At 47.1% G+C, this 12617-nt stretch overlaps 1 protein-coding gene across 1 annotated transcript; it reads left to right on the top strand.

The window, feature by feature from the left end:
* Nucleotides 1–1148: 1148 nt before the first annotated feature.
* Nucleotides 1149–11198, top strand: PRDM14 (PR/SET domain 14). The gene is made up of 7 exons (XM_033155364.1): nucleotides 1149–1766; nucleotides 3278–3334; nucleotides 3500–3657; nucleotides 4437–4707; nucleotides 5052–5254; nucleotides 9535–9636; nucleotides 10758–11198. The coding sequence occupies exons 1-7, from the start codon at nucleotides 1232–1234 to the stop codon at nucleotides 10986–10988; spliced, it is 1557 nt and encodes a 518-aa protein (XP_033011255.1). The 5' UTR covers nucleotides 1149–1231; the 3' UTR covers nucleotides 10989–11198.
* The last annotated feature ends 1419 nt before the right edge of the window (nucleotides 11199–12617 follow it).

Here is a 12617-nt window from a genome sequence, read left to right as displayed (position 1 = left end):
AACTTAGTTGGTCTTTAAGGTGCTACTGGAAGGAATTTTTAAAATTTTGTTTAGCCTCACCTTAGGCAGCTTTAGTCAGAAATAAGTCTAGCATGATATGGGAAACTAAAAAATGAACACGGACAGCTATGTCCTCACCCTACTTATTCTACCCCATGAAAAGCAGCATGGGGAGATTTTTTCTTACTTGGGGTTAAATACATCCCCTCCCCCCCATTGATTTATTTTGAATGTTTCTGGCCCCCAAGCATTGTAAATGGTGAGGGGTTGGAATTTAGGAAAGTGGTTTAAAACCACCCTGCAGATGGCTATCATTAAAGAGGACGGTGTGGCGGGTCTGTTTTTGTGGAAATGACGCGATGATGAAAGGTGTCCCGGGATGGATTTCAAGCCTTTTTTCGCACGAAGGTTAATATTGCTCTCTGGTCCCGTCGGAAGAAAGTCTCCCTAATCCATGGGGCTCCCAACCCCCAGCACCCCACATTCTCATGTAGAATCGGTAGGTTCGCGAATCCACGTGGACACCTGAGGAAAGATTCAGGCGGCGAGCAAGGAAAATGACAGACCAGAAGCCCGCCAAAAAAACGAAGCTCGAGGGGAAATGGGGGAAGGAAGGTCGCGACCCCGATACACGCTGACCTGGGAGTAAGGGAAATTTAACTCGGCGGGGATTACTTCTGAGTAGACTTTTTGAGAAACCCTGTTTAAGATTAAGATAAGGTCGTTTATCAGTAATCTGTCGATAATCGGCGCTCCCTTCTTCGGTTCTTTTGAACCTATACTAGTCACAGCTGCGGCTCCTGTTGTTTCGTGTCAATTTGCCTCGTATTAGCCCCTCGTGCTCGCTTTGGGTGTTCCCGCCACACCCCATAGAACATGACTCTCCGGGAGGGTCCTCCGTGGGTGGGGACTTAGGAAAGGGTTTCAGGACAATAGGGCGGAGAGCGTTTCCTTTACGGGGAAGTGATCCGGGGGCCTTATATAAGCCTCCGGTAAAGGAAACGGACAGTAGCTGAGGTAAACTCAGCTCAGCTGTGCTTGAGGAAACTTCGTTCGTTCCCTCAGCTGTCTGGCCACAATGCACCCCATGACGGCTCTCCCCGAACACCTTTTCCTCCAGCAAGTAGCCCCCTCCCTGCCCTCCCCGAGGCGCGCGCTGCCTCTCACACCCGCCGTGCCTTCTTATTTCTCCCCACAGGTTCCCGCGCTTGTCGCCCCGCTGCGCTCCTCGATGGCCTCCTCCTCCTCTCTGCCGGGAAGCTGCGGCTCCTTCTCCGCCGAGCCTAGCCGAGGCGAAGGCAGCAGCGAGTCTTTGCTGATGCTCCTGAGGGGCTGCCAGGCCGGGCCCGGCGTCGCCTCCCCCTTCGGCCCGGTCCTGCCAGCGCCGCGCTTCCTCGAGGCGCAGTCTTCCGCGTGCCCCTTCCAGACGCCCATGGGAGCAGGACTGAGCCCCGGTTCGCCTCGCCTGGCGCCCTTCCCCTTCTCGCGCCTGCCCGCCGCCTTCCTGCCTCCTCTGCCAAGGCCCCAGCCGTTGCCGGTGGTCTTCCCGGCGCCCTTGGCTCGGAAGGGCGAGTCGCCTCGCCGGCGCGTCTCCGAGGGAGCGTCGCCCAAGAAGAAGAGCCCCGACGGAGCTCCGGACACCGAGCAGCGCGCGCCCAGGTATCGCTTCACCGCCCAGGAGCTGCACGCCGTCCTCTACGGGGCCGGGCCAGGAGGGAGGCAGCAGGGCGCCATGGCGGGAGTCGGGCACCCTCCTCGCAGCCCGGGTAAGGAAGACACCCGCGCGGGGTTTCCCCACAGCCTGGAGGGTGGCGGGTGGAGGGCAGGAAGAAGGCGGGCTTGGGGTGAGAGGATGGCTTCATAGGAAGAAGCTGCGCGCAACTCTTCTCTGCAGCGGCTCCTGCTTTTGAACGAGGACGACGAAGTTTGCACAAGAGCTTTTTTTGCGGGGACGTCTTACTGCCCCAACGCGACGCTCATTGGATAGGAACGTTTCCTCAAATAAAAGTAAAGCGTGGCGTCAAATGAAAATGGCACTTCCCGGGACCAGTTTTCCCCCACCCCATTAAATCTGCTCCCAGATTTAAGATAGTTAGGAAACTTTTGCCCCCTGGGTTAAATAACAGGGGCAAAAAGAACCCTTCGAATACTTTGAATTCTGCGTTCAGAAAGAAAAAGTGGTTGGAATTTGCGGGCTGTTTTTATTGGGCGGATGGCAATATCCTAGGAACTCTGGTGCAGCGGTGGTCAACTTTTGTCCAAATTTTTCAAAGAAAAGTACACCCCCTTTTAATATAAAAAACCCCAATGACTGGAATAAGATGGGGTGGGAGGAGAGAGGGAAGGAGGAGTTCAACAATTAATTGCAGGCAAATTTAAACTGGGTTTGTAAAAATCGGAGCAGTTCTGTGGAAAAACTAGATAATGGCACAGTTGGAGTCAATTTCTCTATTTTATTTTAACCCAGCAGTTTACTTTGGCCATATGTTTACTGTATATTGCTTAAAGTGATGAAAACTATCGTATCTATCGGTGATTTTTAAAAAGCAGTGGGTGAGGAACTGGTGTAATTATTTTATTATGTTCCATGCATTGGTTAAATAAGTTTTCAAAGCAAAAATGTTTCTGTGGAAGGAGAAACTCTCATGACTCCCTTTTTGTTACCTTTATTCCACCCCCCAAATAACAGAATCTAAATTTGTCTCAGAAGGGCTCCTCTTGCGAAACAAGACCCTGAACATGCTGTTCAAGACTCCAACCCCTTTGCCAGATAAGAGTCAGGAAATTTTGCACTTTAACAGCAGGGCTATGGAATAAATTAACCGCTCACCCCCACTGTAACCATCCATCCCATATGATTCAGAGAAGTGGTTAAACTGGGGACAGTCTGGGGACCTTTAGATGTGTCTGTGCCCGCGTGCAGTTCTTTTCCAACCTTATCTTATTGGCACTGAAGGGTGGGGTAGTTTATTTCGGATGTATTACTCCGGTGTAACAGGGTTTAAATTTTGTAAAGGCACGAATCCTATGCGTTTCTATTCAAATTCCAATGAGGCAAATATTGATTCCAGCCTGTTTTATTGCAGGGTCCGTAGACCCGGTGTACCGGTAACTGAATCCTCGCTCTACTTTCATGGGAACCACCTCTATTTAATTCGGTGGGACTTATTTCTGAGTAGACGTGGTTGGGACTGCGCTGTTTACTCCCAGTTGTAGGATTTCAGTACACTCCCAGTTGTAGGATTGCAGTACTAGTTTCCCTTTGCTTTCCCGTTAGGCGCAGTTGATTCTCAGCCGCCGCTCCTCGACAGATCTTCTCTGCAACTCCCCGAAGGTAGCTGCGTTTGTTTGGTTTGGCTTTTGTCAAGGGGGTGGTTGGGGAAGAGGGATCAAGGCTGATCCTTCTGAGTTCTCCTCGTTTTCTTCAACCCAAAGACTAATCCCTCTCCCTTCTTCCTCTCTCTCCCGCCCCCCGCCCCCCCCGGTTTCCTCTCTGTAGGGCTGACGGTGTTGCAGACCGTCTACGAGGACAGTCCGCAGCTGGGCGTCTTCTGCACCGAGACCATCCCCATCGGGGTCCGCTTCGGCCCTTTCCAAGGCAAAGTTGTCAACATCAGCGAGATCAAGATTTACGACGACAATTCCCTGATGTGGGAGGTACAATTCGCTGATGTACTGTCGCTTTCTTTTCTCCTAGGGGAGGTGTGGGGGGCTGGAGGGCTGAATGCCTCAAGCCACGCCTCTGCACAGCTGATTACCGCGCTTACTTGGGAAACCAGTTTCTCTGGTTCCAAGGGGTCTTACTCCCAAGTAAATGCGCACGCGGTTCCAACTTTCTAAGGGAGATGGCGCATTTCCCTCCTCAGCTGGGTGGTTTAGGGAGAAAGCAGTGTGGAGTAATGGTAGTGTTGGACTAGGAAGTCCAGGGTTCAAATCTCCGCTGAGCCATGAAACTCGTAGGGTCAATCAGTCTCTCAGCCTAACCTACCTCACAGGGTTGTTCTGAGGATGCCGCCTTGAGCTTCCTTGTAGGGAAGGTGGAATATAAATGCAAAAGATAAACAAAGGGCGTATGATGCTGGACTCCCATCAACCTCAGACAGCAGGGCTGAGAGTTTTAGTCCCATCTGGAAGTCCAGAAGTTCCTCCCCCGCTGTCTAGAGGAATAGGTGGCTTGGCTATGAAAAGATTCTGCGCAGATTGACTTAGAAGCAATCCCCATTGCTAACTCCTAACTAAGCATGTCCATGAGGATTGCAGTTTAGCTGAACGACAAACCCCTTCCTTTGAACGGGAGTGGGGCGAGGGAGCAGGAAGGGGCGTTTAGATTCCCACCCCCACTCCCTGCCAGGAGCGGCGTTGTCTTCCTGGGTTGCTACTGTCGCTATAAGAGGGTCGAGCAACCGTGTGTAAAGTTTGTGTGTCCATCCCAACAGATTTTTGAGAACGGCCGCTTGAGCCACTTCATCGACGGCAGGGGCTCCTCCGGCAACTGGATGTCCTTGGTGAACTGCGCCCGCTTCCCCGAGGAGCAGAACTTGACGGCCCTGCAGTGCCAGGGGCAGATATTCTACGAGAGCTGCAAAGAGGTCACGCCCGGTCAGGAGCTGTTGGTCTGGTACGGTGATTGCTACTTGCAGTTCTTGGGCATCCCTATCAGCTTGAAGGGAACGGCGGAAGGGAAGCCTGCCCAGGCGCACAGTGAAGGTCAGTTGGCAACCTTCCAAGGCTCTGTAAGAGGGAGAAGCAAGTCGTGCTGCTCAGAGCTGTTGCAGCCGGGAATCTGAACGGTCTGCTCTGTTTGCACATTGACTCTCTCTCCCCACCCCACCCCAAATACCGCTTGTAAGTTCAAAAGAAGTTAAATGCTTCACTTTATAGTCTGGTTTTCCACTTTCAAAACTCCTAGTTTTAAAAGTTGCATTTATTCCTCCTTCTCCCTCTTTCACTTTTTTGTGCGCGCGCCTTTAAACTTCGGAAACTAGGTGGCTATAAAACTACCACCAACCACCCCCTGACGGTGGCTTTTCCCTTCCCTTTCTCACCCTCAGAGTCTCTGGAGGGCTATAAGTGCGAACGCTGCGGCAAGGTGTTCGCCTACAAATACTACCGCGACAAGCACCTGAAATACACCCGGTGCGTGGACCAAGGGGACAGGAAATTCCCGTGCCAGCTTTGCAAGAGATCTTTTGAGAAAAGGGACCGGCTGAGGATCCACGTCCTGCACGTGCACGAGAAACACAGGCCTCACAAAGTAAGGGATCGCCAACTGGCCGCGGCTCCTTTCTCTTAGAATCTGGAGGCGGAGAGCCCGCCCTGCCTGGCAGCAGCAGCTGGAGCAGCAGGAAATAAGTGTTTCAAAGAGTGCGGAGTGCCACCTCCCCCCGCCTCCAAACACACTTCTCAGGAGTGGAAGCAAACCTCGGGGAATGTGGGGGAATGTGTGTGTGTGTGGGGGGGGCATTTCTGGGCAGGGACATCTCAGGCAGTAGATTCAGGATTTCCAAAGGGAATCGTCCTCAATAGGACGATTCAATTAGCCTTGAATCGTGCGCAAGTTGAACGGTCCGCGCATCTCTCTGTGTGTGTGTTCTGTGAACTGCTTTTGCGCAATTGTGGTTTCATCCAAGGGGCACTTTACTCTCCTGTTTTTAATTTTAAAAAGGTCTTTTTGTTGTTTTCATAAAGGGCTCCGGGCGTGTAGCCTTACTTGGGAGTAAGTCCCATGGATAGCAATGGGATTTGACTTCCGAGTAAACACTGCTTTGTATGGCATCAGGCTTAAATACGGTGTGTCACAAAGGATGCCCTGGAAAGCCGCTGCCGCTGTTACCTGTTGCATTTGTGTGTGTGAATGCGGAAGAGTCTAATGGACTGTGATAGGTTGTTCTCCGTTGGCACTTGCTGATTTCGTTTAAGCTCCGCATAAGTAGGCTGAGGCAGAGACTCAATGCAGTAGATATCTATTAAGAGTACGTTTTCTTTGCGGTCTAGATAGAACAGTGGTTCTCAAAGGGTGTGGAAGGAGGATTCAAATACAATCAATATTATATGTTATTATGTGGCTGCATTGTTTTTTTCTGGGTGTCCCATGAACATATTATAAAGTAGCTGTGTTCTGAGTTACAAGTCATGCACTGCTAGGAGTTGCTTCTTTCTTTTCCAATGTATTTCTTATCGAAATTTGGTGCCTGCAAAATTTCCTTCTGAAAGCGTGGCCCAAAGAAAACAGTCTGAGAACCACTGAGTGTTAGGGAGTGAAGGAAAACCATAGTGACATTTCCGGGAAGGGGTCCTGATTGTGCCCCCGCCTCCCTCTCTTGGGAAAAAACAACGCAGAGAGTTCAAGCTAACTCGCCTGCCGGGAGTGATTGCAGCTGCAGGAAACCAAATTGCAAAATGCACCGCCCCTGCTGATTCTGCGCCCTGACATCTTTCCCCCTCTTACGATGCTTCCCTCTGTGGTATGCATAGGTTGTTAATCTACCTGTTTCAGTTTTGTTGCTGGGTTCCCCCCCCAAAAAAAACAACAAAACCATGATTGCTGGCGATTTATTGGAGCAAATGTTCTGCCTCAGCTCTGGGGCGCACTTGTCTGAAAGCAGACGCAGTTCATTCAAAGCCAATGAGGGTTTGCTTCAGAGTAAACGATCTTTGTGACGGTAGTGATCTTCACACAAAACCCCTAGCAATGAAATCGGGTGGAGCGAGTTCCTCCAGTTCCTCAAGGTAACGGTTCACCTGTTGTGAAATTTAGAAGCGTGGTGTTGCATTCACTTGCAATTGCACTACACTTTTGGAAACAGAATTACAAAATGGAAAGGTTATGGAACTTTTAAATATAGATAAGTGTGCTTTCTGTCTCTCCTCTCCCCTCCTACACCCAAGGATTCCACGGCACTGAAATGTCCTGTAGCCTCTCCAGTATCTTCAGCTGGCTAGAATAATTAAAGATGAACTAGGCAAAGGGGAATTCCCATAAGTGCCATATTTTAAAGAGCAGCTCCTTATTTGAATTGTGTTAGAGCTCCTGTCAGGGGGAGGGGAAAGAACTCTCATTTCATAGTGAGAAACTGATCTCATCCACTTTTACTTAGAAGTAACTGACAGCCCAGCCTTTATGTATGTATAGAGCTATAGCCTGAGGCTGCAATCCTATACTTACCTAGGAGTATGTCTGATTAAATTAACTTCTAAGTAGATAGTCTTAGGAATATGTTCTGAAAAGGTGTCACTTGACTTGAGTGCTATTCCAGACAATAGCTGAGTACTATCTTGGGTTAATCTGCTAATATAAAAGTTGGTACATCTAAATCAGGGGTCAGCAAACTTTTTCAGCAGGGGGCCAGTCCTATGTCCCTCAGATGGGGGGCGGGGGGGGGGGGCGGACGGACTATATTTTGGAAAAAATAATGAAAGAATTCCTATGCCCCACAAATAACCCAGAGATGCATTTTAAATAAAAGGACACATTCTACTCATGTAAAAACACACGGATTCCCAAACCTTCCGCGGGCCAGATTTAGAAGGCGATTGGGCCAGATCCGGCCCCTAGGCTTTAGTTTGCCTACCCATGATCTAAATCCAGGGGGCGGGGCGGGGGGCAGAGTGGAATGATGCCTACATACTCTATTCAAATATTTTATTTAGAAAGAAATGAAGTTAGTGAATTTGAATTTATTTTTGGTTGGTAAATATCTTTAAGGCCAAATATTTTATATTTAAAGTAGCTAATATGTCAGGATTGGAAAACTGGAAAAACAAAAGCTCTGCTAACTTGTGATACAAATATTTCACATGGCTGCACATATTTTCCATTTAATAATATACCAGTACATTCACATCATTATTATCCACTTTACCACCCTGGCTCTTTAGAGCCTATCAACTTCCTTCCTTCCCACCTCATGGCTTTCAAAATTAACCTTTATATCATTGCATTTTGTATGTTTTACAAAATAGCTCAAAATGTAAATAAATATAGAAAGGTAGAAAACTTCTCATTACAAGTCTTCAGATAACCCTGCTAGTGATGGTAATTTCTTACAATAATCTTTCAGGTATCGAATAAATTCACTCCAGTCCTTTTGGAATACTTGTTCGTGCTTGTTTCGGATTTTTCCTGTCAGCTTCACCAATTCTGCAAAGTCCATCATCTTCATCTGCCACTCTTCTTTCGTTGGTACTTCTTCTTGTTTCCATTTTTGGGCTAAAAGAATTCTTGCCACAGTTGTTGCATACATAAACAGTCTTTTATCTTCCCTTCGAATCTCTTCAACCACTATACCCAATAAAAAGGCTTCTGTGTTTTTTTTAACAAAAGTATTTTTAAATACTTTAACTTCAATCCAACAGACTTAGGACAACTTTATAACATTTTAGCTTTTTTCTTGATTTGTGCCACTCTACCATAAAAACTGCAGAGAACATCCCAGATGCAGAACCTCTCTCATGTGCTTTGTTCTCCACAAAGGGTGACAGGAATGGGGAGGAAGGAGGAGCTAGCACAATAACTTAGCATCCAACCATGACTTCTGAACTGAGAGCTGTTCACTAACAACCTCTCATGGACTAGCATTACACCTTCTTCAAGCCCAGCTGGCCATATAAACACAACTTCAACTCAGTTGTCTCATTCCCTACCCTTGAAATCTGATTAAGTGGGAGGAAAAAGTGAGACATCTTCCTTCATTTTCATCCCTTGTTTACAGGGACAGAAAGAGGCTCAGCTTGGTAGCAATTAAGTGGTAGCAATTAAGCAGTCCCAGACAATAAGCAATGTTGAAATAGTTTTGTGAAATAGTTACAAACTACAAGTGCGCCTCCCCTTACATGCATCCCACTCAGAGACTGCTAAATAAATAAATAGGACAGGCTAGGCAGCTGCCCCAAGTGATGAGTCTCTCCCTCTCTCCCTTTCCTCCCTGCGTGCCCTCCTTATTAAAGTTAGCTGCTCCCCACTTTACACAATTTCACTTATGCATGCGAGGGCCCAGAACACCTGTGTGTGTGTGTGTGTGTTTGTAATCAGCCTCTGCTTTAACATATCAATGCTTTGAAAATGCGAAAAACTATATAGCAGGCACCGTTACTCCAGTATTGGGCTTATGCCAGAGTGTTTTGCGGGGGGGGGGGGAGGGGAATTACACTCTCAGGCCTTGTTATCACTGTGCAATCAAGTGCCCACAAATTGATCAGATCATCTTTATAGGGGAATCTGCAAATCAGTGTATAGGCTTCAAGCCTACACAGCGAAGGCACGTAGTACAGGCAGGGGCTGTGGCTAGAATAATCTTCTTAGCATGATTCATACATATAGGTTGAAACCTTGTCTATTTCTTCATTCTACATACATTGTTTTTATTTTAAAAAGCACATTGTCAATTGTGTTTGCCTTGTCTGTCTTGTCTGTATTCCTATCTAAATGTCTTGTCTTGTATTGCTATCTAAATGCACATACATTTGTATGCCAGCAAAAATGTCTGTAACTGTCGCTGCAGCCACAAAACTGTCCTATGTGTTCTCTCTTTTCAGTGTTCTGTATGTGCCAAAAGCTTCTCTCAGTCTTCCAGTCTAAACAAGCACATGAGAGTACACTCTGGAGAAAGGCCCTATAAATGTGTGTATTGCAACAAGGTGAGGACAACCACGCCCTTTGCAGTTCCCTTGAGGTTTTAGTCGCTTGTAGGATGTTACGTTCTCTGGCATGCTCAGTTTTATTTTTTTAATTCTGAATTTAACGTTGAGCCCCAACTATGTTAGATGTAGTGCAGAAGACATATGGCAGGTCCCCCAATATATGCATTTGTTATTACTGCATCTGGGAAGGCATGGAAATACAATGTTTTCTATTTGCAATGGACTGGAGTCTCGGCCTCCTTAGGTGAATATAAGGCTACCTGAGCTGATCTTTTATTCCTGGGGTCCCACACCTGAACAGACTGTTGTAAAACAGTGGTGTGGTTGATGGAATTTTAGGCTCTGGATTTAACCTTCTTGCAGCCCTCTTCCATTTAGATGATAAATAATTAAATGGCAAGGCAACCCTGCTGGGTTCCCCTCCCCTCCAGGGAGTTTTGCTGAGTGGGACCTTGGATTTCTTCCTCAAAGTCCTCCCTTAACAGCATCACAGACTGAAAAACAAAATATCACCTTTTGATAGCTGCCAAGACTGACTTGTAAGTTGATGATTTGTCACATGTGTTGCCTGCCCTTTAGGGGAGCTTGTGGAAATGTATATGGAGTGAGTCCCCTTTTTATTTCCACTACAATCTTGTGAACTAGGCTTGTCTGAGAGATAATGATGACATGCTCAAGGCTAATTACAGAATGCCATAGCTGGACTGTGATTTGCACATAGTTTCCCACACCCCTCCTTCACTGGCTGTGAACATGTGAGGCTGGGTTTTTATCTGCCATATATAAGACCCAGCAAAAGCCCAATTGGTTTTCCTGCTGTAGAAACAAGCACTGTAACTTAATTACAATTTTGTGAGCTTGTGATTCCTTTCATCTTGTTTGTCACTTGTAGCTTTGTGTCTGAATGCTGTGTGTGTGTGTGTTTGTGTGTGTGTTGCCACCTGAAATCTAAAATAATCTTGCTTAATTATTAATGTGTCTAGCCCTGTCTTCATCAGTTTGGGTGTCTATCTCGGCTAGGTTTTTTCATCTCTAGGAACTTGCACCTAACCATTTCCTTATCCCTTTCTCTCTCCTCCCGCCCCACCAACAATTCATTTTATTCACCATCTCCATAGGCATTCACCGCCTCAAGCATCCTGCGCACCCACATCCGCCAGCATTCAGGAGAGAAGCCTTTTAAATGCAGACATTGTGGCAAAGCATTCGCTTCCCATGCTGCCCATGACAGCCATGTGCGGCGCACACATGGTGCTAAAGACAACTGCCGCACGTGTGCTTTGTGCGGCAAGACCTTTCCAGAGGTAGAAGAATTCCGCTTCCATATGAAGTTTCACACAGGTCTTTAGCCAGAAAGCTAACGAATAGGTTGCTAAACATTTGGACATATGTGTGGCATTTTCTGTAATGTGTCGGTTTTAATGTAGCACTACTTACCCAATAGAGATAATGAGAGATACAACTACATACAACTGCTCAGGGTGTGATCTTCACCTATTAGTACAGGCGTGAGGAACCTATCCCCATGCTCTGAGGGCCACATTCTCTAGGGCAGGGGTCAGCAACCTTTTTCAGCTGTGGACTGCACCACCGTCCTTCAGTCCATGTGGTGGGCCGGACTATATATTGGGGGGAAAATGCCCCACAAATAACCCAGAGATGCATTTTAAATAAAAGGACACATTCTACTCATGTAAAAACACGCTGATTCCCAGTCCATCCGCGGGCCGGATGGAAAAGTGGTGCCACACTATTTTCTGCCCTGCTCAAAACACACACACCAATCACTCCCCCATTCTCAACACCCACCCTTTCAGCTGATATGTGCAAAACTACTGAGCAGTGCTAACTCATTAATTCCCTTAGTGCAAAATTTCTGCTCGTGCAACAGAACTCCCCCCTCTTCCCTTTGCAACCCCCCCAATCTTTTATGGGGGTTCTCCTAATTCTTGAACAAATTTAAGGAGCTTGGGGAGGAGAAGGTGAAAGTTTCATTGTGCAAGCATAAATCATTGAGTAAATGGGGTGAGGGCTTTAGACAACACTCTTAACATTGCAATGGGGATGAAAACCAGCCATTCTTGACTGATCCCATCGTAAACAGCTCAGGAAGCAGCAGTTTTCAACCTCATCAGTGTGTTAGGAAGGGAGGTTTTTCAACTCACTTGCACACCCTTCCCAACACACTGCAATGGGAGATGGCCCATCAGTTGATTAGATCATCTAAGGCAGGGGTAGGCAACCTAAGGCCCATGGGCCAGATGCGGCTCAATTGCCTTCTCAATCCACCGCATGGATGGTCCGGGAATCAGCGTGTTTTTACATAAGTAGGATGTGTTCTTTTATTTAAAATGCATCTCTCGGTTATTTGTGGGGCATAGGAATTCGTTCATTTTTCCCCCCAAAATATAGTCCGGCCCCCCACATGGTCTGAGGAACGGTGGACCAGCCCCCTGCTGAAAAAGGTTGCCTACCCCTGCTCTAAGGAGTGGTGGTGTGAAAATGACCTTCCACTCCATTTTGCTAAGGGGTGGGAAGAACTTTGTTTTTACCTGCATCGTGAAAGGTGGAAATGAAAACCAGGTTCTCCTGATCACCTGAGGAGAGGGCCTGATTTCAGGGGAGTGCCAGGGCAAAAAACAATCAGATGGAGATTACCCAGAAGAATCCAGAAAATTTGATGCTGAGATGCCAAAGACATTTTAGTAACCACCCATGCCAAATTAAAACACAATGTTTAATTATGGCAAATATTTCTGCACTTCCAATACATTGTATTTGGTGTCAATTAAAAAAGAAAGAAAAAGAGAATGTATGTACTTTTTGCTGACTCATTTCTATGTTTTTGTGCTGCTAGAATTTGTTGAAAGGTTTGTCAATGTGAATGTGTTTCTAGGGGTATTGGGTTGTCTTCAGTGGTGTTGCTCAGTGGATGTTAAGGCTTCTGTCAGCAGAACAGGGAAGGAAGCAGTTTTCAG

Source organism: Lacerta agilis, chromosome 7 (assembly GCF_009819535.1).
Source record: "Lacerta agilis isolate rLacAgi1 chromosome 7, rLacAgi1.pri, whole genome shotgun sequence".
NCBI classification, from domain to species: domain Eukaryota; kingdom Metazoa; phylum Chordata; class Lepidosauria; order Squamata; family Lacertidae; genus Lacerta; species Lacerta agilis.
This window is presented reverse-complemented; position numbering and strand designations above follow the sequence as displayed.